The sequence below is a fragment of the Geotrypetes seraphini genome, chromosome 12, assembly GCF_902459505.1.
Source record: "Geotrypetes seraphini chromosome 12, aGeoSer1.1, whole genome shotgun sequence".
In the NCBI taxonomy this organism is placed as follows: Eukaryota; Metazoa; Chordata; class Amphibia; order Gymnophiona; family Dermophiidae; genus Geotrypetes; species Geotrypetes seraphini.
The window spans coordinates 9,336,200-9,363,891 of NC_047095.1; the positions used below are offsets into that span (position 1 = coordinate 9,336,200).

The following is a 27,692-nucleotide window of genomic DNA, read 5'->3' on the forward strand; positions in this document are numbered from 1 at the left end:
CACTGCATTGATATTGAAACATGTGCACTCCCCTATACAGCCATAAGAGCTAATGGGTTAGTAGATAGTGGGTCTAGGGGATTCTGGAGGTGGTTTGGGGGGCTCACCAAAACCTATAAGGGAGCTGTAGTGAGATGAAGACATGGCACTCTTTTTGTGAAGTTCACAGCAGTACCCTGTAGGTGCCATGTCTGGGTGTTCAGTCCATCACTTTGCAGACCCCTCCCATGTCCAACAGGGCTTGTTCTAGGCGTATTTGCCTTGGACGAAAATGTGGTATAAAGATGGATGATTTAGCCGCTTGGACGATCAGATCGGCAGGACGTATACTTAGACGATTTTTTAAATAAAAAAAATTTGGACATATTTTTTGAAAATGTGTGCTAAGCTGTTTTTTTACTTTGGACGACTTGCGACTTAGACGAAAACGGACTTAGACGTTCCTTTTGATTATGCCCCTCTAATGCATCAATAGATTAACATGCACGCATTAGCGTTTAGTGCGCGCTAATCGGTTAGCGCACCTTAGTAAAAGAGGGCCTCAAAGTTAGAACACAAATCCTTTGAATATGGGGCTCATGTGTGTCTTTATAAACTGCCCAATCAAAAAAAAAAAAAAAAAAGAAATAGGAAGGAAGAAGAAACAGTGAATATCATGAAAATGAAGACAAATTGTTTCAAACAGGTGGCATTGAATCCACCGAGAAGAGTACTTATCAAAATGTGGAGGAAAAGATTTGCTGCACCATTTTAGCTGTGTGGTAGAGAAGAACATATGTTATCACTGGTCACAAAAAGAAAAACTCCACATAAACAGTCATATTCCAAAAAATTCAAACTTATCAGCAATTTTTTTTGAACCTTATACTTCAAATTATCCACTCAATGGATTCATATATAATATAACAGAACAGCGTTGAAAATCTCTTCCCTCGTTAATAGCTTTCAACATTTGACTGCCATCAACTACTGTAGATTCACTTGTTTAATTTTGTTTATTCAAATTTGATATACCTTTTTGCTGGAGGTACAATATATTGTACACTGGTGTACAATATAAATAATAGAAAGCCAAAGAAAGGAACTCCAAAATATGAAAGGACAAAACAAACATTGATTCATCACACACATATGTTAAAGCCTGCAGTGAGTGGGGAAAGGGAAACTCGACGGCCTTCAAAACGTAATTGGAAAAAATAAGCCTTAAGGCAAGCCTTAAATTTACTCCTGCTAAACTCACCTTTAAGGTTGAGGGGTAGATGAGGGGCCAAATTAAAAAGGCACAGTTCTGTGTAGATACCCAGTGAACCTTAGAGGGATGAGGAGTAACTGTACAAATGTCTGCTATGGAGTGGAGAGATCTATTAGGACTTAAGAAGAGGTTAAAGAAGCCAAATAACCAGCCACTGGATCATAATAGGCCTTATATAAGAACGTAAGAATAGCTTTAGTGGGTCAGACCAATGGTCCATCAAGCCCAGTAGCCCATTCTCACGGTGGGCAATCCAGGTCCCTGGTGTCAGGTCAAAAGCGCGCCGGGACAAAGGCGCGCCCAGACAATTGAGCGCAGCGCAGAGGCGCGCACCGCTCAAAATTAATGTTTTTAGGCCACTTTACTTAATAGACATCACGCCGCGTTGTGGGGGCATTGTGGGGAGTGTGGGGGGTTGTAACCCCCACATTTTACTGAAAACTTCACTTTTTCCCTATTTTTAGGGAAAAAGTTAAGTTTACAGTAAAATGTGGAGGGTTACAACCCCCCAAACCCCCCATAACGCCGGCGTGATGTCTATTAAGTAAAGTGGGGCCCCGTCGGAGCCCCTAAAAACAGTAATTTTTACCGGCGTGCGCCTCTGCGCTGCGCTCAATTGTCTTGGAGCGCCTTTGTCTTTCGCGCCGTTGTCTATGAACCCAGGTCCCTAGTACCTGGCCAAAACCCAAGGGGTAAAACATTCCATGCAAGCAACAATATTTTGAAATAAATACAGGATCTAACTGGAAGCCAATGAAAGTGCATGAAAAGAGGTGTGATGTGGTCCTGGGGATGGGCGTTACCCAAAAGTCAAATGGCAGAACTCTGAAGAGTTTGCAAGCATTTTAAAGAAGAGCTTGGAAGGCCAGCATAGACCACTTTGCCATAATCAAAATCTAGACATGAATAATGTATGTGCCAAAGTAAGAAGAACACCTTCTCAGTTAGCAAGCTTTTTAACATACTGATTAAACGAAGAGTGTAAAAACCTTTCATGATGTAGCAAATGATGTTCTGAAAAGGAAAGTTGAAAGTTAATTATAAATCCTAGGTATTTAAAACAGAATCGACAACAGAGAAAGAAGACACCCTAAAAAGCAGGCACCAGGCTAGGATGCTCGATCTTCCAGTAATCCAACAAGTGGAGGTATTAGAGAAATTCAATACCAACTATTATGTTCCCACCATCTGGGAACTAAATCTAAATAAGGCTGTAAAGGTTTTAGAGCCAGGACATATGCATCAAATCTAGCAATAATTAAATCAGCAGCATAGATATGAAATCTAAAACCTAGTTCCTGAATTAAAGTAGCCAATAGAAAGGAAACATCGAAAAGACCCGGTAATAAGGAAGATCCTTGGGGAACCCCACAATTTAAGGATAGATTATAAGAAAAAGAAGCAGTATAAACAGTATAAGAATGTTCAATCAGAAAAGATTTAAACCATTGTAAGACAGTTACAGGGAAATTCTAAAACCGGTGCCGATAGGTGCCCTACCAATGCCTAAGTTAATTGAAGAACACCAGTAGAAAGGGCAAAAAATGGCAAAGTCGAAGCACCTACAAATGCCTAAATAAAAGGCACTAGAATCGTGCCTATGTAGGCGCTTTAGGCCGATGAACGGCAAAGTAGGTGTGGCCAGAGCCAGAAGTGGCATTAGGCACTCTAAAGCATCTTTGTAGATACGATTGACACAAAGCTAGGCGCCTGACATGTAGGCCCGGAAAACCCTGGCCTACATGTCTGGCTCCTATCTTTGCAGGGGATCCTGATACTAGTCCACAACCTGCTATTAGCTAAGCGCAGTAGAGGAATTTCTGATCAGCTGAGCCAGCAGGACACCCTGAAGCTGCCGATCAGCTGATCAGGGATTCCCCTGGTATGGATTAGCTATACTGGCAGGGAGATCCCTGATTCCTCTCTCTCCTTTCCTCCCTTCCTTCCTCAAAATAGCAGGCCTTCCCCTTCCTGGTACACCCTAGGATGCACTGGGAGGGGCCTAAGACTCTGGTCCAGACCTTTAGGTCCCTCCCAGTCCATCCCAGGATACACTGGGAAGGGGAAGGCCCACCATTTTGACAAGGCAGGCCTGCTAGAAGGAAGTAGGCCTCTTGCCGATTTTCCATCAAAGATACAAGAGGGGTGTGGAAGGGTGTGTGGGGTTGTTGGACTTGGTGGGAGGGGTCTCTCTTTGTAGGGGTACTGGGGGATCGGTGGGTGGGAGGGAGGGAGGAATTAGGGTTTCCTTGCTGGTTCAGCTAATCACGGCAAGGGAATCTCCGATCAGCTGAGCCGGCAGAATGCAACGAAACCATGGTTTTTACAGAGTTCTGACAGCTCAGCTGATTGGGGATTCTTCTGCCATGATCAGCTGATGGCAGGCTATGGACTATTGTTGGAATCACCCGAGAAAGATAGGCACCAAAAATGTAGGCCAGGGTTTTCTGGGTCTACATTTCTGGCACCTATCTTTGTGTGAATCGCATCTATGTAGGCACTTAAGACATAATTCTCTAACTGGCACTGTCGCATGTTCTGCAGCTGCTTTTAAGGCAGCTGCTGACATGGGCGCTGGTTAGAGAATCCAAGGATTACTGCCAAATCACAGGCTTCCAAATAAGCAAAATCTTATAATCAACCATATCAAGAGAAGACACATGATCCAATGAAACAGTAAGAACAATCTGACTGCTATCTAAGTTGGCATGGATTTAAGAACATAAGATTAGCTATACTGGTTCTGACCAATGGTCCATCTAGCCCACTATCCTGGTTCTAAGAGTGGCCAATCCAGGTCACAAGTACTTGGCAGAAACCCAAATAGCAATATTCCATGCTACCAATCCCAGGGCAAGCAGTAGCTTCTTCTATAGTCTCAATAGCAGATTATGGGCTTTTCCTCCAGGAACTTGTCCAAACCTTTTTTTAAACCCATGTATGTTAACCGCTGTCATCACATCCTCTGGCAATGAGTTCTACAGCTTAATTATTCTTTGAGTTAAAAAAATATTTCCTGCAATTATTTACAGTTTGCATATGTTTTGACAAATTTGAATAGTTTTGTGTCATCTGCAAATTTAATTACCTCACTGGTTATTCCAGGTCATTTATAAATATATAAAACACCAGTCCCATTCCATAACCCTATGAGACACTCTACTAATCACCTTCCTACACTGATAAAAATGGCCATTTAACCCTACCCTCTGTTTTCTATATAATAACCATTTCTTAACCCATAACAAAACATTGCCTCCTATCCTATGACTTTATTTTCTCAGAAGTCTCTTATGAGGAACTTTGTCAAAAGCTTTCTGAAAATCTAGATGCACTGCATCAACTGGCTCATCTTTATCCACATGTTTATTCATGTCTTCAAAGAAATGAAGCAAATTGGTGAGGCAAGACTTACTCCTTTGCTGAACCCATACTGACTTTGTCTCAGTAAACTGTGTTTATCTCAATGTTCCATATGAGGAAGGGCTGAAAAGTTCTCAGCCCAACCAACTAAGCTCCTAAATTCTGAGTGTTATTTTGTCACTTTAGCTGAAAAGAATGTTATCTTATTTCATTAAGTGCCAATTTGCAGAAACAAATTTCTATATATTGACATTGTTTCAGATCACTGATTGAACCATATCCATGTCATTCTCTTCTTGGTTGGGCTGAGAACTTTTCAGCACCCCCTCATTATTTTATTCTTTACTAGTCTTATAGCCCGTTAAATTAACGGGTGCTAGAATATGTGTGTGTGTATCTGTCTTTATTTCTTTTTCTCTCTCTTTAGCCGCTTTCTGTATTTCTATCTCTTCTCTCAATTTTCTTACCAGGGTTTGCAGTCTATCTGGCTCTTCTCTCATTCCTGACTTCACTTCCTCTCCTACATCCATCTCTGACTTTAACCTTATCTTTCAGTTTTCCTCCATTTATTTTTCTGCATCTCTATCTGCTTCTATTTCTCCAGTTGTTTGTTTTTTGGGGAGTTTTTTGTTGTTGTTTTTTTTGCTAACTCCTCCCTTCCAGCATCTTCTCTTTCGCTCTCTTCCCCCTTTATTTTCAGTCTTCTAACCAGTATCTGTCTTGCTCCCTCCATCCAGCATATCCTCTCCCCTCTTTCTTCCAACACCTCATCTCTCTCTCCGCCCATCACCTTTTACTCCTTGCTTCTTCCAATGGAGTTGCGAGTCAGGCCTGACATATAAGGCTGGAAGCCGATTCCTCCCGGAAGCAGTCCTCCATGTTGTTTGCCGGCCGCTGGAAGGAGGGGGGAGTGATGAGCCAGCGGTACATCTGGATTGTGAGCAGCCCTGCCTTCGGTCCTGTCTCGGTCCCATTAAACCGGCTGGCAATAACGAAGCCAGATATCACGGGGGCTTTCCCTCTTGTTAAATCGCTATAGGCTTTGCCGGTCTCGATCCCGCCCCTCAAAATCAGGAAGTAACTTCAGAGATGTGCAGGATCGAGGCCGGCAGAGCCTTTAGCAATTTGGCAAAAGGGAAGAACCCATGGCATCTGGCTTTGTTATTGGCAGCCAGTTTAACAGGGACAGTACCGAAGGCAGGACTGGTGAGGAGCAGAGGCCGGAGTCGAGCAAAGGAGGAGACTTACGTTTGAGGGACGGCAGGACTCCGCGTTCATTCCCTCTGTGACGGTTCGTCTTCTGCCAGTGACCTAGTAAGCGCGCATGCGTACTCGTGCGGCCACATCCCGACAGAAAAGGGATCAGGGAACACGCGTCACGAGTGCGCATGCGCGGGCTAGCATTTTATTATTTAAGATAATAGTTTCCACTATTTTGCCTGGCACTGAAGTCAGGCTTTCTGGTTTGTAATTTCCCAGATCACCCCGGAACGCTTTTTTAAAAAATCGGTGGTATGTTGGCCACTTTTCATTCTTTAGGTATTACATACAATTTTAGTGACAGGTTTTTAAGGGCCCTTTTACAAAGCCACAGTAATGATTCTTCTGTGGCAAATGCACCGAAGTCCACAGGAACGGAATGAGCTTTGGCGCATTTGCCATGGAAGAATTGCTACTACGGCTTTGAGTTCTTTAATTTGTCGATTTGGCCCAGTATATCTTCCAGGTTCATTGAGATTTCTTTTAGTTCCTCTGCATCATCACCCTTGAAAACCATTTCTTACATCTTCCTCCATAAAGAATGAAACAAAGAATTCATTCAGTCTCTCCGCTAAGGCCTTATCCTAACTGAATGCCCTTTCTGTTCCTGTAAATATTTTTTCTGAACTAAAACTGTGCCAAAACCCAGATGTTTAGAATGTATAGCATTTTTCCCAAAAAACTCAATTGACATGGAACTAACTTCTCAGTAAGTTCTGATGTGAAACAAAGATTAGATAACAGACAATAGTTGGAAGGAACATCTAAACCAGTGGTCTCAAACTCAAAGCCTTTGCAGGGCCACATTTTGGATTTGTCGGTTATTTGGAGGGCCTAAAAAAAATAGTTAATGTCTTATTAAAGAAATGACAATTTTGCATGAGGTAAAACTCTTGCTAAATCTTTCCTTTTGGCTAAGTTTTAGTAATAATACTGTAATTTATAGCTAAAGTTTCAAGTTTATTATGTTTCTATATATCGCCTATCAAGGTTATCTAAGCGGTTTTACAATCAGGTACTTGAGTATTTTTCTCTCTGTCCCGGTGTACTCACAATCTATCTAACGTACCTGGGGCTATGGAGGACTGAGTGACTTGCCAAGGGTCACAAGGAGCAGCGTGGGGTTTGAACCCACAACCCAAGGGTGCTGAGGCTGTAGCTCCAACAGATGATCAAGAAACTAATTTATTTTACTTTTGTGATTATGAGAAACATACCGAGGGCCTCAAAATAGGACCTGGCGGGCCGCATGTGGTCCCTGGGCCCCGAGTTTGAGACCACTGATCTAAACCAAGATAATAATTTTTTACAACAGAAGTAATAATAGCATGGTTTCCAGCACAAATGAACAATACCTGAAAAACTATCATTAGCCATAGAAAGCAAAAGAGGCAGTAAACCACGTAGAAGAATAGCAATCTATCTAGAAGGAACAAGATCCGAAGGGAAAATCATTTTAGAAATTGTCCCATAAGCTTTGGACAAGAAGTCAAAGAGACTTCTGAAACCTTGGCCACATATCTGTAAGAGAAAAGTCAGGTTCATCAGACAACATCTGACAATTACAAGAGAAAGAGCAGAGCTTATTAATCTTATTTGAAAAAAAAAAAAAAAAGTTGCTAAAGGATCAGTAGAAACAGAAGAACATCTAATGTGAGAAGGAAGCCTATCTAACAGTTCTACAACAATAGAGTACAATTTATTCGTAGAATTGTCTGCTTTTTCAATAATGGTAGAATAATTATTTTTTTAGCTTGCCTGATTTGATTGTTATGTCCAGTTCACTTCACTCTAGTATATCCCATTCCAGAGCTCTCCAGGATCAGGTAGCTTCCAAGAGAAATAATAATATCCACTTCCCTACAGGGATCCCCTGTTTCATCATTAGCTGCTCAGGGTAAACACTAACTTTTGTGGCTTATGTCCCACTCATGCTCTGTCATGGTTGTGTTCCACTATGGAACACAATGCCCACGTACCTTCATGAAGAACCCTCTTTAAACGCTCATTGGCTCCCAATTCAACATAGAATATCTTATAAACTAGTTCTCTTAACATTTAAAATTAAACAGTCAAACCAACTGGTATTTCTGGACAGGCTTCTTATTCCCCATACTTCCTCTAGAACTCTAAGATCCTCCAATCAGCATCTTCTTACAATCCCCTCCTTGAATGTTATAAATAAAAGGCAAAACAAAATCTTTTCGGTAACAGCCCCCCAACAATGGAATTACCTACCTATCCATCTAAGAGAAAAAAACGATACTAGATAAATTTAAGAGTTCTCTGAAATGCTTCCTTTTTAATGACGCTTTAGGAACTTAATTTAAAATTAGCTCTACAACTTCTGTTCAGATCTCATTGTTAACTAACACTAATTCTAACTAACTCTGATTACCAGTGACCACCATCCCTGATGTATTTCCCACTCCCTGTTTTTTCTTTAAAAAATTGTAGTTCCTTCCATTTCCCCTTCGTTTCAGTTTTGTCATGTGTAAAGTCCGTCAATTATATGTTCTACCTATGTATTTTTATTGATGTACATCGCTTTGAAAATTTTATATAAGCGTTTTATCAAATTTTAAATAAAACTTGGAAACTTAAATAAATTCAAATCCAATCTAAAAACTTTCTTATTCAAAGATTCAGTTGATCTTTAACCACATCTACATTCACCATTTTATTAAATTATTTCCTCTCAGATTTTATTACCCCTCCATTTGTTTTTCCCATTTAATGCATTACTTTTCTATTGATTAATGTATTTCATCCCCATCCCTTTTATATCTTAAGTATGTCTTGTTGATTGTCTACATCAGGGGTCTCAAAGTCCCTCCTTGAGGGCCACAATCCAGTCGGGTTTTCAGGATTTCCCCAATGAATATGCATGAGATCTATGAGCATGCACTGCTTTCAATGCATATTCATTGGGGAAATCCAGAAAACCCGACTGGATTGCGGCCCTCAAGGAGGGATTTTGAGATCCCTGGTCTACATGTATATTGTGTACCCCTATTTATATTAACTTTTTAACTAAGTACACCGCTTAGATACTTGATAAGCGGTATATCAAATTTTAAATAAAATTGAAATGAGTTAAGCAATTATTTGCAGAACACATACATGTAATACTAACATGTATGCAAGCAAGTGTGCCCACGCACCTAAAAAAAAAAAAGCTAATATTCTAAATAAATGCTAATACACATAAGATACACCCAAAAGTGAGCCTCTAGGTTATACAATTGTCATTTCAGGAGAAAGTTATCAATGTGAGTTACTGTTAAGACTGGTTATTTTACCACAAGACATGCTATTGTCGCTCAAGGTCCCTTGGAGACCCTATGCAAAAATAGCACGACTTGTGGTAAAATAACTCCCTCTCCCTCCCCTTCCCCCTCCATGGATGTCTACATCTGGCACCAAGTTAGATTCCACAATATGGGATCTGGAAGAAGCCATGGATGCAAAACTGTTTTTGCTGTAAACAGACTAAATCAGTGGAGGGAGTGGCGACTAAGGGCGTGTTACAAATAGGAACCAAATCCCTGGGCAGCTGCAAATAAAAGCTTATGGCATGGAGATCTCAGCGCCTATTTTGCCTTATCTAGAAGGTCTCCCCCACAGCAGAACTTCTTCAGTGCTGATAGAGTGTGCATAAAGATACTGGGATAAAATTCATTTTCATTTCAAACCGTAACTTATATGTTAATTCAGAAAACAAATAATACCCCTTCTTTTAATTATTTCAGTAAACATAATAACCATGTTCCTAACAGCGCCACAGAGTACGTTATTTTGCCTATTTTTTTAGTAATCCAAGCCTTCTTGTAATTAAAGGCATGCTGCACTAATGATGCTGAAAATCTCCAAGGGATACAGTTAATGTCCAACTCATAATATTATGCCAGAATTACATGCACAGAAGACTTTTTAATAATCTTTGTTTCCTAATTTAGTTTTGATTGGCTATGAAATCTATAGCAGCACTCAAGGGCTCACATTTCCACTGCCATCAGCACTTCTACGCCATAAATTGTATAAACGCGCTTGCCTTTCTCTGTATGTAGACTTCCTTACCAAGCTTCTGTTTAACCTATCTAGAAAATTAGCTGGGAGCTTGAGATAATTGCAGATAATTTTACCATTGTTAAGTCACCCGGGTGTTCCATTAGGATGTGGCAGACAAGTTTGTCTAAACCTAAAAAGCAAATTATGGCTCTGTATTGCCATTTCAGCTGTCTGTATAGAGGGGCATGCCAGAATTATACTCTGCTTACGTGGGCATTTGGCCAGGGCTGTGCAAAGCAGGGACGCAGGAATCAGTGCCCAGTGAGTCTGCAATTGCACTGCCAAAGGGCGGCAGTAACTGTCCTTCTGGAAGTAGTATCTGATGTATTTAACAATCTTTGCTTTTCTGTACTGCTAAATCCTGTTTCAGTCAGTGGCACTATCTCTCCGATTCTATACATGGCATGCAAATCTACATTTGGAAAACTGCACACTATCCTGAAATGTGCACGCCAGGGTGAGTGAAAGAGGAAGCAAGCTGTAATGAGCCCATTAGCGCCAATCATTGAGTGCTAATAATCAATTACTGGCATTAATTGTCAACCGTTTGGATTTGCACGTGCAACTTGCTAAATGCAATTCTGTAAAGATCTGCATGCAAATCAAAAGGGGGCTTGGATGGGTTTGGAGCGTTCACTAAAGATGCCAGCGATCCATGCCTAACTTATGTATCACAAAAAGGCAAAAAGGTGTGGGGGTGTACGCCTTCCCGGCGCCACCTTGATGCGTGAAGCGTTGGGGCTACGCTCCCGTCACTGTCCCTTCGCACTGAGGGTACCTAAGTCTTGTAAAATTCTGATAGTTATTTACCTTATACACATTATTGTGTTGGTTATTGATTTAACCTTTGCTGGGGACCCTGTTTCACTACCACTCTTGGGAACCTTTGACCTTTTTGTGGGTCTCTTTATAAGGTTCTTTGGCAATTCTGTTTTTGGAGTTTGTTGTAACTTATGTATCAAGCTGTACACCAGGTTTAAATTGGTGTCAATCCTTGTGCAGAAATCGGCTCCGAGTGCTACTCTAAAAATAAACATAGTAACATGGTAAATGACGGCAGATGAAGACCCGAGTGGTCCATCCAGTTTGTCCAACCATAAATTAATTATTTAGTTTAAATGGTCCATTTACTTAGATATTCCTGGGCCAGAAACCCAGTAGCGGGCTTAGGTTCCATCTAATGGAGCCTCCATCAAAACTCACTCCAGCCCATCTTAACCATCCCAGCCATCGAAACCCTCCCCATCCCATCCTCAACTGAATGTTCATATACGGGACACAGCCTGTGGAAGCTCAAATCATTGTTTATAGAACAGTGTTCTGCGTGGATTTTTTTCAGCGCCATTTATTGAATTTGGTCCTATATAACCAGTACAATGTTGCTATATCTTGAGTCCTCAACGGCATATGTTCTTATTCTTTTCTGTTAATGCTAGCATACATTTATTTTACTTATGTGGGAATACTGTATTTATTTTACGCTAAGCCAAAAGACTTCCATGCGGTACCTTTAAGGCAAAACAACTAACCCCCACCCAAAAAAGACAAAGTAATAATCACTCTTTATGGCCAGTTTTAACTTTACAAAATGATATTTCCAAAGCTGACATCCTGAATAGCAATTCTCTTTATCCCTATCTTTTGCTGTGCAGATGTCACTTTGATTAATAGGTACAGTATTTCGTTGCCTAAGCCAAATTCATGACCGTGAATTAAGCAAATGGACTAACCAGCCATGTCTGCGCTTTGTCAGAATGAAACTTCACAGCATATGCCTCCAACCAAACCACCAATCATAAACCACATCAGAAAGATTTTCCCTAAGTTAAGGATCTATGCTTATATACAGCGTGTCACCTTCCACAACAGCCTTCTCTAGTCTCAGGGAAAAACACTAGTAATTTATTTTTACATGCTAAAAAAAAATTTAAGGAGCATGTAATGATACCATAACTACCAGAACAATTATCAGGAGTCTTCTATAATGGCAACAAATTCTCATCCTGATTAAAGTGACAATGTTAAAATGATCTTTATATTGTGAACTAAAGAGACTGTGTAATGCATATGGAGGGAAGGTCTATAAAGGGACACTTATTTAGAACCTATTCCATAAAGAAAAGACTATAGGGAAAATAAATTTAAAATTTCCTTTTCTCTTCTAGGAGATTTTGCAAATTCAGTCCTACTCCTGGCATGGAAAACCAGATCACTTGATGCTGTAGGAATCAGCCATCACTGATTACTTAATTAGTAAATTGTCAAGTCCTAGAGCTGTGTGAATCGGCCAGGAGCACGTCACTCATGTTCCACACACCATCTTCTCACTTTGTGCAAGAAATAAATGCATTCCATAATCACTAATACACAGGTACATATGTATGTGCACACAAATGTGTTGCATTTCATGTGTCACCCATCTGGGTGACAGAAGTGGTGAAAAAATACCAGACATGTTTAAACTCTAAAATGCTGATATTTAAAATCAATTTACCAGGCAGGAGAGATTTCTAAACAATTAAGTCCTGCTGGCTGGGTCATTCTTGGATTTTCAACATCACATGACCAGATAATGTCAATTAAAATTTGGGGAGCCTGCCATAGCAGTATCCAGGTAGTGCCAGGTATGGTCTGGGAGCATTATTATTAGATGGAGATGGGATTTTGCCCAAGTAGTAGCGATTTTCAGACTGTAATTGGGTAAGGGCCTGGATAAAGTTATGACAACTGCCGGCAGTCAATCAAGACCCAGATATCCAAAGCCAGTGTAATGATTAGACCTGGCACTGACTATTCAGGTCACATTATGCCAGCAATGGTCTGCACTAGTGCTGCCCGATTCACGATTCGAACCGATTCACTTCGGATGAATCGATTCGAATCGATTTACAAGGACAAAAAAAATCGGCCTCCCGATTCGTTGACTGACCCTCTCACCTAAAGCAGGAGCGGCAGCGCTGCCTCTTGCTGGCCTGCCGCTCCTGCTTTAGAGGGCGAGTGGGGAGTGTCAGTCGGGAAGTGGCTTACCAGCTAGCCTCCTGCTGCTGTGCTGTCCGTCTTCCCCACTGGCCTACCGGAATCAATTCTCCTAATTTTAGCAGCCTGCAATAAGATTGCTGGCGCTAGCGATCTTTGCAAGCTGCCGTACGGCTTCGGAGCTCTCTTCTCTCTGTCGCGGTCCCGCCCCTTCTCTGATGTCAGAGGAGGGGCGGGACTGCAGCAAAGAGAAAACACTCCTAAGCCGTATGGCAGCTTGCAAAGATCGCTAGCGCCAGTAATCTTATTGCAGGCTGCTGAAATTAGGAAAATTGATTCCGGGAGGCCAGGGGGAACATGCAGGCCTTCCAGGAGGGGGGGGGATGCAATACTTTGGGGGGGCACAGACCTTCAGAGGAGACAGGCTGGCTGGAGTGTAGGCCTTCAGGGGGGGGACATGCAGGCCTTCAAGGGGGAGACAGTCCTTCAGGGGGAGGTGCAGGTCTTCAGGGGGGAGCAGATCTTCAAGGGGGGGAGAGGCAGGCAGGCCTTCAGGGTGGGGGGTGGGACAGGCCTTCAGGGGGGACAGGCAGGCAGGCCTTCGGGGGGTATGCAGGCCTTCAATGGGGGAGGACAGGCCTTCAAAGGGGAAACAGGCCTTCAGGGATGGTGGCACAGGCCTTCAAGGATGTTGGTACAGGCCTTCAGGGATGGTGGGACAGGCCTTCGGGGGGACAGGCAGGCCTTTAGGGGTGGGGTGCAGGCCTTCAGGGGGGGACAGGCCAGGGGAGGGGGCCCTGGTGTAAAAGTACACAGAGGGAGGGAGGAACGGGGGGGTTCAAAGATACGTGCATACGCCGGACTTTGGGGGAGAAGAATAATGGGTCTGAAAATAGAGGAGAGGAAGAGGGATAATGGACAATGGGATTTATGGAGGGAAGGAACAGAAAGGGAGAGAAGTTGGACACAAGGGATGGTGTGGAGGGGGGATAGAGATACTGGATAGGAGGGTAGTTGGGAAAAGAAAGGGAGAGATGATGGACCCTGGGGTGCTGGGGAAGGAGGAAGAGATGCTTGATGAAAGGGTAGTTAAGAAAAAGTGGATCTGGGGACGGAGATGAAAAAAAGGAAAGATGCCAGACCTCTGGGGGACGGAAGGGGAGGACAGAGATAGAAGATGGATGGTTAGCACGGAGAAAGAAGAAAGAAGGAGACCCTGGCAAGCAAGTTATCGGAAGATAACCAGAGCCAGGGACCAACAAGATTTGAATAATGACCAGACAACAAAAGATAGAAAAACTACTTTTATTTTCTGTTTTGTGATTACAATATGTCAGATTTGAAACGTGTATCCTGCCAGAGCTGGTGTTAGACTGCAAACGTGAGCTAGGATTTAACAGAAAGAAGAAAAGTCTTTTTTGCTTGTTTATTTTGTTTACACCACAGCGACAGTGTGGTTAGGAGAAGGAAAAGGGGGTGAAGAGGGTATAAAATAAACCCACCAGGATGTTTGAAAAAAACACCCAATTGGGCAGGAAAATCGAATCAAATCAATTCGAAAAACCAATTCAATAGGCTGAATCAAATCAAATCGAAATTTTTTTCCTAAAATCGGGCAGCACTAGTCTGAACCCTTAAGGCTGCTAACCTCTATGGGCTGAATATCGACCTGTAATATTTCACCAAAGTTATTATCTAGAAAAGCGATTAGAATACTGGCTCATAGGCACACTGCAGGTGCTCACTATGATTATGTATTGATCACATTATCTTCTTATGCCTCAAACACTTGCTATTTCTCTGAAGCAGTCAGTCACTATATAGTGCTACATGTACTATTGTTGCTATATACAAAATATAGGCAAACAGAAAAATAGGGATCCAAAACCAAGCCAAGCAAACAAGCAAAAAGAAGCACTATGGGAGAACAAGTTGGCAACCAAACTTTAATGAAAGACCCAACATAGGCTGTGTTTCAGCATAACACTTGCTTCAGGGGTTGTGAATTTCAGTGATACAGCCTGGGTGAGATCTTCTGTTCTTTCAAATATCAATGTAAACATAAAAACGCTCACAAATAAGTAATCAGCAATACCAAAGCTGCAAAGCTTCAGATTACTTTTCTGTCTCTTTGGATCCTTCATTAAAGTTTGGATGGCAGCCTATTCTTGGAGGCCAATTGTGCTTTTTTTTTACTTGACTGTATACACAATATTAAAAAAATTGTAAAGTTTGTTTTCTGCATAACTGTCAAAACTTTTCCAATTAAAAAGAAATAAAAATTGGCATTTATCATCCTGAATAAATTTGTACTACGACTACGCTCATACTGGTCACCTCACCTAAACGATGTCTCTTCACTACCTTGTTCTTCAACTTTCACAATGTTTTCTTCAGTGTGAACTGATTGGGCCCTATCAATTGAGCCCTTTTCGCCCAATTTCTTCAAAATATATTCTAGGCTTGCCATCTTCCACCTCTTTTATGGAAACTCTAGCACCAGTCTTTGAGAACTATAACCTTTCTCCAGATACAAATTTTTAATAAGGATCAGATCCTTATGACTGAAAACCATGGTTACTGTTTAAAACAAAATGGCATCTGCATGTATTGTGAAGCCATTTGGCCAACATGCAAGTAGGCTTATTGCAAATTTAATCAGGATGGTATATCCCCAACATTTATTGAAATTGCTCAGATTTTGGCAGAGTTATACAGAAAACAAGCTTTATATAGTTTTTTTTTACTTTTACTGTTTGAAATAAGTAATAAACCACGTCTAACAGTTAATTATGCATTTGCTTGTGTTGTGAGAGAGAGATAGATACAAAGATAAAGAGAGACAGAGAGATAAAAAGAGAGAGACAGACTCACCTAGGCAGGCTCTAGGTTTTCTGCTGCCCCAACCAATCTGATTTTTTTCCCTTGTATGAACATTTTATAAGCTTTTACCCAGGCCTCCATTTTAACATTTTTAAAACATGCATTAGAACAGGGGTGTCCAACCTGCGGCCCAAGGGCCGCATGCGGCCCCATGAAGTATTTTGTACAGCCCCGGTCAAGGGTGATGCAGTGTTTTCCTCTGCTGCCCCCAGGTGTTTACCATCTTGCCGGCTCCCTCCTGTGTCTTGCTGCAGTGTTTGAAAGTTTGTGCGGTCCCAGAAACATTTTTTTTTCGGCCAATGCGGCCCAGTGAATCCAAAAGGTTGGAAACCCCTGCATTAGAACTTTTTAGCATGAGGTAAACAATTTAGCAAATTTTAATTCATAAATTTATGTGTGTGCCAAGTAGGACAAGTTGGCCTTTCACTACACCTTAATTTATCATGAAAGTCACCGACCTGCGGCAACATACCACCACAGGTTAGTGACACCTGTGGTAAAAGAATTATTTTGCCTGATGCTTCCAGAGAGCATTTCTTAAAGGGGCTGGAACATAAGGTACTACCCTCCTCTATCCCCAAAGACATCAAGAACCCCCCCCCCCCACCCCCAGAGGTCCCTTCCCCATGGAGAGGTTTTTCACGTAGAGGCCACACCCACTGATTTTCCCTTTGAAGAAGGCTCTTCCCTCTAGGCTCCTCTGGGCCTACCTTAAATCTCCCTGGTAGTCTTTTATAGAGAGGCAGGGGCAATCCCTGGTAGAGTTCAAAATGGTAGCCATTATTTCTAGTTGTAGGCTATATGGCTGCCTAGATCCTAGTAGATGCCATTTTGAATCCAGAGATAGCTTAGGCAGGAGTGACTGCCCTACATTAGACCGCCAGAGTTTTATTTAAGAGAGAGAAGGGTAAGCATCTTTTGTTTTGGCCCCTTTAAGACATAGCCTAGAAGTAATCAGGCTGCATCTTAGCAGCCCAATGTTTTGAACAAGAAAAATAATGTCAGTGTTTAATTTGTGTTATTTGTTTCAGGAATAACACAACTAATGTTGTTTAATGCGAGCTGTGCTGTCTGATACGCACAGTAATGCAGTATTTCACATGCATTTGTATGCTTTGCATCTCACTGTTATGTATCTCATAGTAACTTATATTAAGTATGGTAGTATAACACAAGTTATTGCCATTTAATGCATTAAGGGGCAAATAACATGTATTATGACCCTAATGCATCTTAATAACTACCCTCCCCTAAAATTTTAAGGTATATTAAGAAACTGAATGCATGCTAATGAATGTGCATCCCCAGTCTATTACTTGTCAAAAAAATAGCCAAAATTCTTCCAGTGGAAATGTGCTATTCCAGGGATGTGCTTGCTTACAGTTGACCTTGTAAACACACATGACCACGTGCATGCAAATTCATACAACGAAGAATCAATATGGTAAATTCCAAACACTTTGCTCAAGAGTTAAAACATCGGTGTACAAAAGACAGCATGAAGCATTGAAAACACTTTACTTACCATAGCACAGAATATCTCAGGAGGTTCTCCACAGGTACTTTCAGGGGGTTCCAATCTCACTTTCAGGTATTTGGTCATGTCTCTGGATTCAGGCTGACAGGCCATGTATTCCCAAACAATCCCTTCGTCCGATTTCATCAGAGTCTTGCACACATCATAATGCCCATACTCAGACGCATAGTGCTGCATTGATGAAGACACAGTAACCCAAAGGGTGTGAAGTGACAGCAAACCTGATAAATGCATCTCTAAGTCCTTTGAGGTCTTCTTAATGACAACAATTGTTCCTTAATGCAGTTGTTTATATGGTGTATAGAGTTTCATAAAGCACAGGCTCCACAATCACATGAGAATGTTAAGATTCAGTGATTCTACTAGGACACACAGGGCTCTGATGGAAGCTGACCATATTCGAGTGACAGTTCTTCAATGCCACTTGCAGCTGGCTCTTTGCCAAATGTTACGTCTATCAGAACTCTTTCCAAAAAGTGTCCAGCAGCAGATATTAAATATAGCAAAGGAGTGGGTCTTCTGTTGCGCCGATGATAACCTGAGTGATCCACTCTGTTCACGACTCACTAGGGATGTCTTGAGCTTGCTGATACATCAGTATTGGAAGCAAAAGGACGAGCTTCTAGCATTTGGTGTCTTTTTCCCCATCAATCATTTTTTTTTTCTTCTGGCACCAGCGCCCTTTTAGAAGCAATAAGAAAGGTAGAGTTACTGTCCTATAATCAATACAAGACATAAAAAGTATGATGCGTTGACATTTTGGTGGCTTGATACGAGATGGAATGGATGAGTACAATATGGATAACCCTTACTGGGGTACTTGGTGTGCTAGAACAAGACATCCATTCAATCCGTTCACATAAAAGCTTTCTTGTCCAATTCTTTACCTAACTCATGTATAACTCAGAGAGGAAGAAATCGTTGTTCTCTGTTCCTTAAAAATGGAAGCACCGATGCTGAGCCGATGCAGTCACTGTCTTAAGCGCAGGCTCCGATGTTTAATGTGTGTGTTCAACGTCGCTATCCATACATGTAGTGGTGCTGAAAATTTGTAGTCAGTAATGACTATGCCAGCACCATCTATTTAAATGTGGGCCTATTCATCAGGCCTAAATTAAATAGATATCTTAACTATTTCGCAGTTGAATATTGCCACCAGACTGATAATTTCTGGTGGCTTCCTTTGTTCTTCTCTCTAATCTGGCTTTTAATTCTATGGACAATATCTGGCTAGGGAGAGTGTGGCGCAGTGGTTAAAACTATAGCCTCAGCACCCTGGGGTTGTGGGTTCAAACCCACGCTGCTCCTTGTGACCCTGGGCAAGTCACTTAATCCCCCCATTGCCCCAGGTACACTAGATAGATTGTGAGCCCACCGGGACAGACAGGGAAAAATGCTTGAGTACCTGAATAAACTCATGTAAACCGTTCTGAGCTCTCCTGGGAGAACGGTATAGAAAATTGAATTTAAAAATCTAGTAATTTAAACGGCTTGGCACTATCTGTAGAATGTTTGAAAATATAAAGATAAGCAAGTTTGTGTTGACTGTCCGTCACTGAGGCACCAATTCTATAAACGGCACCTAAAAAATAGGTGCCAAGGAACACGGTGAATAGTGGCCTATTTATCTTCAGCTAAGTGCTATTTAGAAAAGTGCAACTAGCGGCACCTAAATTGAACTTAGACGCAAGCAGCTGTCAAAATCTTAGGTGCCCCCTATTTATGCCGGGGTTTTCTTGGCACAAATATTGGCGCCTAAGTCCAATTTCGTTATCTAGCTGCAATACATGCCCAAGATCCACTCGCTAGCTGCCCATAACCACACACACACTTTCTGGTAGGCATCGATTATGAGCTCATTATTGCTCATTAACAGCACAGATTAAGCTAATTTTTTTTTTTTTTTGTATTATATTTCTTTATTAGGCAAAACCAATAGCAAACGGAAACAAGAAAGAACAAGTACACTCCATCAGAACAGGGACATCCGCCCAGCCAAGGCAAGCGAGTAATACAAAGCAATAATACAGCAAAATACAGAGTGCAAGAAGTCAGTGTATGCCTAATACAATACAATCTATATATATATAAAATCGGAGGTATGTATGTGTGTATGTGTGTGTGTATGTGCCGCGATCACGCAAAAACGGCTTGACCGATTTGAACGAAACTTGGTATGCAGATCCCTCACTACCTGGGGTGATATGTTCTGGGGGTCTCGCGGCCCACCTGCACACGTGGGCGGAGCTACAAACATAAAATCAGATTTCACCCATTCATGTCAATGGAAAAAATGTAAAAAGCTGCCATTCTCACAGTAATTCAAAAACGGCTTGACCGATTTGAACGAAACTTGGTATGCAGATCCCTCACTACCTGGGGTGATATGTTCTGGGGGTCTCGCGGCCCACCTGCACACGTGGGCGGAGCTACAAACAGAAAATCAGATTTCACCCATTCATGTCAATGGAAAAAATGTAAAAAGCTGCCATTCTCACAGTAATTCAAAAACGGCTTGACCGATTTGAACGAAACTTGGTATGCAGATCCCTCATTACCTGGGGTGATATGTTCTGGGGGTCTCGCGGCCCACCTGCACACGTGGGTGGAGCTACAAACAGAAAATCAGATTTCACCCATTCATGTCAATGGAAAAAATGTAAAAAGCTGCCATTCTCACAGTAATTCAAAAACGGCTTGACCGATTTGAACGAAACTTGGTATGCAGATCCCTCATTACCTGGGGTGATATGTTCTGGGGGTCTCGCGGCCCACCTGCACACGTGGGTGGAGCTACAAACAGAAAATCAGATTTCACCCATTCATGTCAATGGAAAAAATGTAAAAAGCTGCCATTCTCACAGTAATTCAAAAACGGCTTGACCGATTTGAACGAAACTTGGTATGCAGATCCCTCATTACCTGGGGTGATATGTTCTGGGGGTCTCGCGGCCCACCTGCACACGTGGGTGGAGCTACAAACAGAAAATCAGATTTCACCCATTCATGTCAATGGAAAAAATGTAAAAAGCTGCCATTCTCACAGTAATTCAAAAACGGCTTGACCGATTTGAACGAAACTTGGTATGCAGATCCCTCATTACCTGGGGTGATATGTTCTGGGGGTCTCGCGGCCCACCTGCACACGTGGGTGGAGCTACAAACAGAAAATCAGATTTCACCCATTCATGTCAATGGAAAAAATGTAAAAAGCTGCCATTCTCACAGTAATTCAAAAACGGCTTGACCGATTTGAACGAAACTTGGTATGCAGATCCCTCACTACCTGGGGTGATATGTTCTGGGGGTCTCGCGGCCCACCTGCACACGTGGGCGGAGCTACAAACAGAAAATCAGATTTCACCCATTCATGTCAATGGAAAAAATGTAAAAAGCTGCCATTCTCACAGTAATTCAAAAACGGCTTGACCGATTTGAACGAAACTTCGTATGCAGATCCCTCACTACCTGGGGTGATATGTTCTGGGGGTCTCGCGGCCCACCTGCATACGTGGGCAGAGCTACAAACAGAAAATCAGATTTCACCCATTCATGCCAATGGAAAAAATGTAAAAAGCTGCCATTCTCACAGTAATTCAAAAACGGCTTGACCGATTTGAACGAAACTTGGTATGCAGATCCCTCACTACCTGGGGTGATATGTTCTGGGGGTCTCGCGGCCCACAACTCTATGTTGCTTGCTCAAGGGTGGGTTCACCCAAGAATTTATATGTTCTTGCTCCAGGAGGTGAAACTAAAAATGTTGTTTATAATCACGTTTTGCGTTAGTTGTATTGTATTCATTTTGTCAAATATTTCACATTATAATTTGAATATTGTACTTTTTATTAAGCTGTAAAAAAATAATTTCATTCACCACTATAAAGTATCTTTATTTGAATCCATTTACAGTGTTATTGCTATAATTAAATACCCGTGCAACGCCGGGGCATCAGCTAGTAGTTTATAAAAACCCCAGCAAACCCATCCCCAAAGAGAAACAGATCAACCATATAATAGAAGAAAAGTGTAAAACCCAGGAATCCAACCCCCCCCCCCCCTAAACCTGTGTGGTAGCCAGAACTAAGAAAGGGCAGAAGAAGACAATATGAGTGCTCTCCAAAAGAGAAAAAGTAAACAGGCCCCCGGCAGAGGAGAGAAAAGAAAAAGCAGAAAGTACCAGGATGAAGAACAATCCTGGAATAAGTGGTTATGCCCAGAAAACTCGGCATCCTACCCACTTCAGGATCTGAAGAACTCATAACTTGCTTTGAATATTGGCCCAGATGTTGTCAGCATAATGGCAACGTGAGGAAAAACTTGAGAACATGATTCGGTATGAGTTGTCATTTAAGGCATTATAGGGACAGTTCTAAAGGACAAACCAAAGTCTGGGGGACCCCCCCCCCCAAAAAAAAAAAAAAAAACCAAACAAACATAACAACAGTTATTACAATGACAAAGGCATCATAGCCTCTTTTCGTGTATGCTTTCTAGCTCTTGCAATAAAACCTTAGAGACCCACTTCTCTTAGCTTTTGTTAGTTTAACAACTGACATCAGGGGTCCTATGGGTTACCAGAGCTTCTACAATCTATGATCAGCAATACAAGAGCTTTGCACCTTTGCTTAGATGAGTCTAGTGATAGCAGGAACAATGATCCAATCTGGAACTGCTAGCAAATGGCTTTGTTTCTATCAGGCCTTTCAAGTCTTTTTTTTAATTCCTTTTGCATCTCTATACTATATTGGTTGGTTGTTTTCTAAGCCCTATTGTCGGAGATGAAACTGAATTTATTAATCACTACTTTGTCTCTAATGTTATTAGAAGCTACAAGTATGGAATTAAATATTACATTTCAGCTTTCTTACTGTCTTGATATTTCTTGCGGGTGAGAGGGATGGGAAGAGGGATACCACTGGATATCTAATAGGGTGAATTCTTCTAAATTAAGTTAGCATGCAGGAGGAGACATATATTTAATATGGATCAGTACAAGGCAAACATTTTTGATTTAGGTTTGGTTCAATTGGCCATTCTTTCTGATTTTCAGATGCTTTCTTAAGTTCACTTGACAGAATCATTTTTAATTTTAAAAATGCAATGTGTGTTAAAACTTTGTAAACACTCCCTAATTGATTTAAAGCATGCTAATTCCTATGCTAATGCATGTTAAACTGATTGGGAAGAGAGTAATTCAGTACCAGTTACCTAAAAGTTAGGCCCTATGCTGCGTGCTAAGCATGAATCCTATATAGGCAATTAAGCATGAAATTGCCATTATAGAATATTAGCATTAGTCAGCATTTATGCATCAATGTCTAGGCATGGCTATTTATACCATGTCAATAGCTGATATAAATGTCTGCACCTAAATATTACAACTGCACACGTAACTGTCAGTATTCTGTAACCTTAGCACATAAATGTTGCACATACCCCCTGAAAATGCAAAATGAGACCTGCTCTCTATTCTCTAGACACTTATAGGGATTCGGGCTAACTGAATCGTTTAAACAAATATTTCTAGAGTGTTGCATGCAGAGTATTACATCAGTAAGTGGGAACTCGTGTGAAAGATTTTATACGAGTTCACCAGGGTTCAATACCGCCAAAAAGCACTGGCGTGCCTAGCAGAGATTACCCACTCACATCATTTTAAAACACTCTGTAAGCTAATCTAAAAATCTATCATTCATAAGTTCTTTAAGCTTCTTTTGTTCTTTTCTTTTTAAAAACTCTATTCTTGTTACAAAAACTATCAGTCGCCCAAAACCCTAGTGTCTAAATGATCTAATACAGGGGTAGGGAACTCCGGTCCTCGAGAGCCGTATGCCAGTCGGGTTTTCAGGATTTCCCCAATGAATATGCATGAGATCTATTTGCATGCACTGCTTTCAATGCATATTCATTGGGGAAATCCTGAAAACCCGACTGGAATACGGCTCTCGAGGACTGGAGTTCCCTACCCCTGATCTAATATGAGAATTAAAGTACATGGTTAAATGACGCATCTAAATGGCGTTCATTCAAAAAACACCTGAGATGTTAAGCCTTATCAGTTTTAGACCCTTAATAAAATGGCTTAAAAATAAGAACTTATCTCAGTCTGCCCTGTGCATACCCCTGACACATCCATATCCCTCCCACAGTCACACCCTCCAGCAGCAGAGTGAGGGAAGGAGACACCGGGGGCAGAGGCACGCAGCATCACTGCACCGTATGCCTCCCACATCTCCCGCACACTTCTCCACAGTGTCCCCCCCCCCAAATATACATCTTCAAACCTTCACCAGCAGTGAGCAGCACCTCCTACCTTCTGCTCGCACCAGCCTCAGCTTTCCCCTTGACATCACTTCTTGGTCCTGCGACAAGGAAGTGGCATCAGGAGAGCTGAGGCCAGCACATGGAGATGCTGCTCGCTGCCATAAAGATTTGAAGAGGTGTATGGGCAGAGAGGAGGAGAGGTACTGGCACCCCTATTAAGATGGCACCTGGGGTGATCTGACCCCCCTCGCTATGCCATTGACACACCCCTCCCTTGTAGTTATGTGCTAAGGAATTTACATGCCAAAGTTATAGAATGCTAACTAAGAGCAATTACAGGCATAACTGAAAATTAATGCTAATTAGCACCAAACAGCAGCAACTATCGCTAATGATAGGTTCTTAGTGCCAATTATCAGCTAATTTACCAATTAACTTATGTGCATAACTGAAGGTATTGTATAACCTGCATGCACTAAATTTTAAAATCAAACAAACTCCCCGATCTTTCAACCAATAGAGAGAACAACAATAAACATATGTGAATCACTCTCACATAATTACAGATCTTCATTTTAACTTACTGGCAAATCAAAAAAAAAAAAGAGTACTCAAAAGTATTATATAACTTGGCACCTCCAATTAGGCTCACTGATGCCTGCACGCTGAGCACCAGTTTCATAATGGCATTTGTGTGTAGAAGACTAGTGTAAACCCATGTTGGCATGCCTAAATTTGGTATAGCAAAAAAAGACCTCAATGAACATTGTGCTTTTTTTTGCTGTATTAAATTTGGTATAACCATTTATACCAAGTCAACAGCAGATGTACCGATTTATGCCTTAGTCCACCATGCAAAGTGTATATCTTATAGTATTCCATAAGCTGCATGCATATGTTAGAGACATGCCCGTGCCTCTCCCAAACTCCACTCATGTGTGTACTAGAGTGACAAGGTAACCATTACTGCTGTAATGCCACAGTTACCATGGTAATTACTGCAGTAATGGGAAGAGCTGCAGAAAACCCCCTGGGAATGATGGATTGCTGCAAGGTAGTGCCACAAGAATGGGAACCATTCCCATGGTATTCCGGTGGTAATGGAGAGCTGGATCACTGCCACCACTGCTGCCATCCCAAAACAAAACAAAAAATAGAGGGCTACATTGTAATTACTTGTGACTGCTGATCCCACACACTTGATGTCACTTCTCGAGTATTGTGTTCAATTCTGGAGACCGCACTACCGGAAAGATGTGTTGAGAATTGAGTCAGTTCAGCGAATGACTACCAGGATGGTCTTGGGGCTCAGGGAACTCACGTACGAAGAAAGGCTAAAAAAACTGCGGATGTACTCGCTGGAAGAATGAAGAGAGAGGGGAGACATGATTGAGACCTTTAAGTATATTACGGGGCGTATAGAGGTCAAAGATGATATCTTCTGTCTTACAGGGCCCTCGGTTACAAGAGGGCACTCGCTGAAAGTCAGGGGAGGGAAATTTCATGGTGATACCAGGAAGTACTTCTTCACCGAAAGGGTAGTCGATCATTGGAACGAGCTACCTCAGCAGGTGACTGAGGCCAACAACGTGTCAGATTTTAAGAGACAATGGGATATTCACGTGGGATCTCTAGGGGAATAAAAGTCAGGGAGTGGGTCATTGGTGTGGGCAGACTTGATGGGCTGAGGCCCTTTTCTGCCGTCAATTTCTATGTTTCTATGTTTCTTTTTCCGTAGTAGAGCTAGCATCTGTGGTAAGTACAATGCGGCCTTCTGGTTTTCTTTTGTTTTGTTGCTGCTTGTTTGGGAAAAGAAGCGGGGAGGAGAGGGAAGCACATGCAGGATGTACATGGGGAAGAAAGAGGGACATATGCAGGATGGACATAGGGAGGAAAGAGGGGTACATGCAGGATGGACTTGGGGAGGAGAGGGGCCACATGCATTGACATGGGGAGAGGGGCCGATACTGGATTGGTATGGGAAGGAGAGCAAGGACACATGCTGAATGGTAGTGAGGATGAGAGAGGGGCAAATGGGTAGAAGCAGAGAGGATAAATGCTGGATGGCAGCAGGGAGGAGAGGGGGGCAGATGCTAGATGGAAGCAGTGAGGAAAGAGGGGGTAGATGTTGGATGGAAGTAGGAAGAGAAGGGACAGATGTTGGATGGAAGAGGGAAAAGAGAGGGAAGATGCTGAATGGGGAGAAGAGGATACAGTGAGACTAAGAGGAAGTAGAATAGGAAAGCAAGCTGTAGGTAGAGGGAAATTGAGTATTGGATAGCAATAAAAAATTAAATCTGGACAGAGGTAGAAAATAAATTGAGGAACCTGAAAGGAATAAGAGGGGAGAAAATTGTCAGACAGGAAGTCATGGCAAGATGAAGAAAGCAGAAACCTGAGACAACACAATTGAAAAAAGAAAATAACCAGACAACAAAGGTATAAAAAATAATTTTAATTTTTAGTTTAAGATATAATAATGTGGTAGTTAATAAGTAAAAATAGAAAATGGAAGTAGAGACCAAGGTCTCTCTCCTCAGGTCAGGACAGGATACCATAAAAGCAATATACTGTCCCGACATGAGGAAGGAGGTTTGGCCTCTAAAAGCTAATTGCAAAAATATATATATTTAGTCCAATAACATGGTATCATTTTCCTTTTTTTTTTTTACTTGCATTTGTCAATCTGTAATGCAGTAGTTAGAATATGTCAGTTTTGGAAATTTACATCTGTTATCTTTATATTTTGCATAATAACAGGGGGGGACGGACGGACACATTACCTTCTTTTTCTCTGGTGTTGCACTGTATGAACAAAAAATATTAAAAAGCCTAAGAATATATGTATTTGAGGAGGGGTCAGTCTCAAGTACAAATCAATCCCAAAGACCTCTTCCTAGTCCTTTGTACACTTCCCCCTCCGAATCCGTGGTTTCAGCATCCACGGAGTCAGTTATTCGCAATTTTTTTTTAAGGTGGAAAAAAATCCAAAACTTTATTTTGGACATTCCCCGCCACCCTCCTGCCTTCTCCCTGGCATCCCGGCCTTACCTGGTGATCTAGCGGGCTTTCAGGGCAGGAGCGATCTTCCTATGCTCCTACCCCATGCAGATCGCCAATAGGAAATGGCTTCTATGAGCTCCCATCATAGTCTCGAGAGACTATGGGAGCTCACAGCAGCCATTTCCTATTGGCGATCTGCACGTGGCAGAGGCATAGGAAGATCGCTCCTGCTCTGAAAGCCCACAAGACCACCAGGTAAGGTACGGGGGTGGGTCAGAGCCAGCACAAAGTTATTTGCAATTTTTCACACTTCACGGTCCAGTTCTGCCCCTAACCCCTGCGAATACCGAGAGAGAAGTGTATTCTAACTTTGCACATGCACACCTACCATTGAAAAGGAAGAAATTGTATTAAATTAGATTTAATATGGTTTACACAGGGTGAGTAATCAGTTCATGGGAACTTCCTGTATAAACCATATTAAATCTAACTTAATACAATTTCTTCCTGTGCATGTGCAAAGACAGAATACAAAGGACTAGGAGCACTGTATGAACAGCCTAGCTTCTTGAGTGCTCAGTTTCATTTTGATTTTGTGCTTACTTATTCTATACTGGGTGAAGATTTATTCTGCATGTGTGAAAGAGATATGGTTTTCTGTTAACATTGACAACACAACTGATGTGTTCTAATCTGGTTTGTTTAGTTTTCCAGTAGTTTTCCAGTATAATGGGAACAAAAATGGAAGAGAATTAATGTGTGTGGAATGGGGGGGTAACTAATTTCTTCAGCTAAATAATTCAATCCACCTCAAGCAGACATAGGAGAACTCACGCACCATTCACACACCCTCCAACCAAAAACGTCAAAAGAAAAAAACTGTTCAACAACCTCCTAGCCATTCGAGCTGCAACACTTGACCCCCAACTCTACAACCTATTGACCTCGACCACAAACTACAAAACCTTCAAAAAAGAAATAAAAACCCTTCTATTCAAAAAACACATAAAACCGAACTAACATAATCAGAACTGTCCCAAGCATCACCTGCAACTACTCCATATGTACTTCTGATGTCAT

The 27,692-nt window shown here is 41.8% G+C and overlaps 1 protein-coding gene across 3 annotated transcripts in view; it reads right to left on the reverse strand.

The window, feature by feature from the left end:
• Positions 1 to 27,692, reverse strand: part of NTNG1 (netrin G1) — a 611,211-nt gene that overhangs the window by 549,008 nt on the left and 34,511 nt on the right. For all 3 annotated transcript variants that reach the window (XM_033916096.1, XM_033916098.1, XM_033916097.1), the window contains exon 2: positions 17,331 to 18,023. In XM_033916096.1, coding sequence (XP_033771987.1) covers positions 17,331 to 17,576 — 246 coding nt within the window. In that variant the 5' untranslated portion in view covers positions 17,577 to 18,023. The remainder of the gene's footprint in view (positions 1 to 17,330; positions 18,024 to 27,692) is intronic.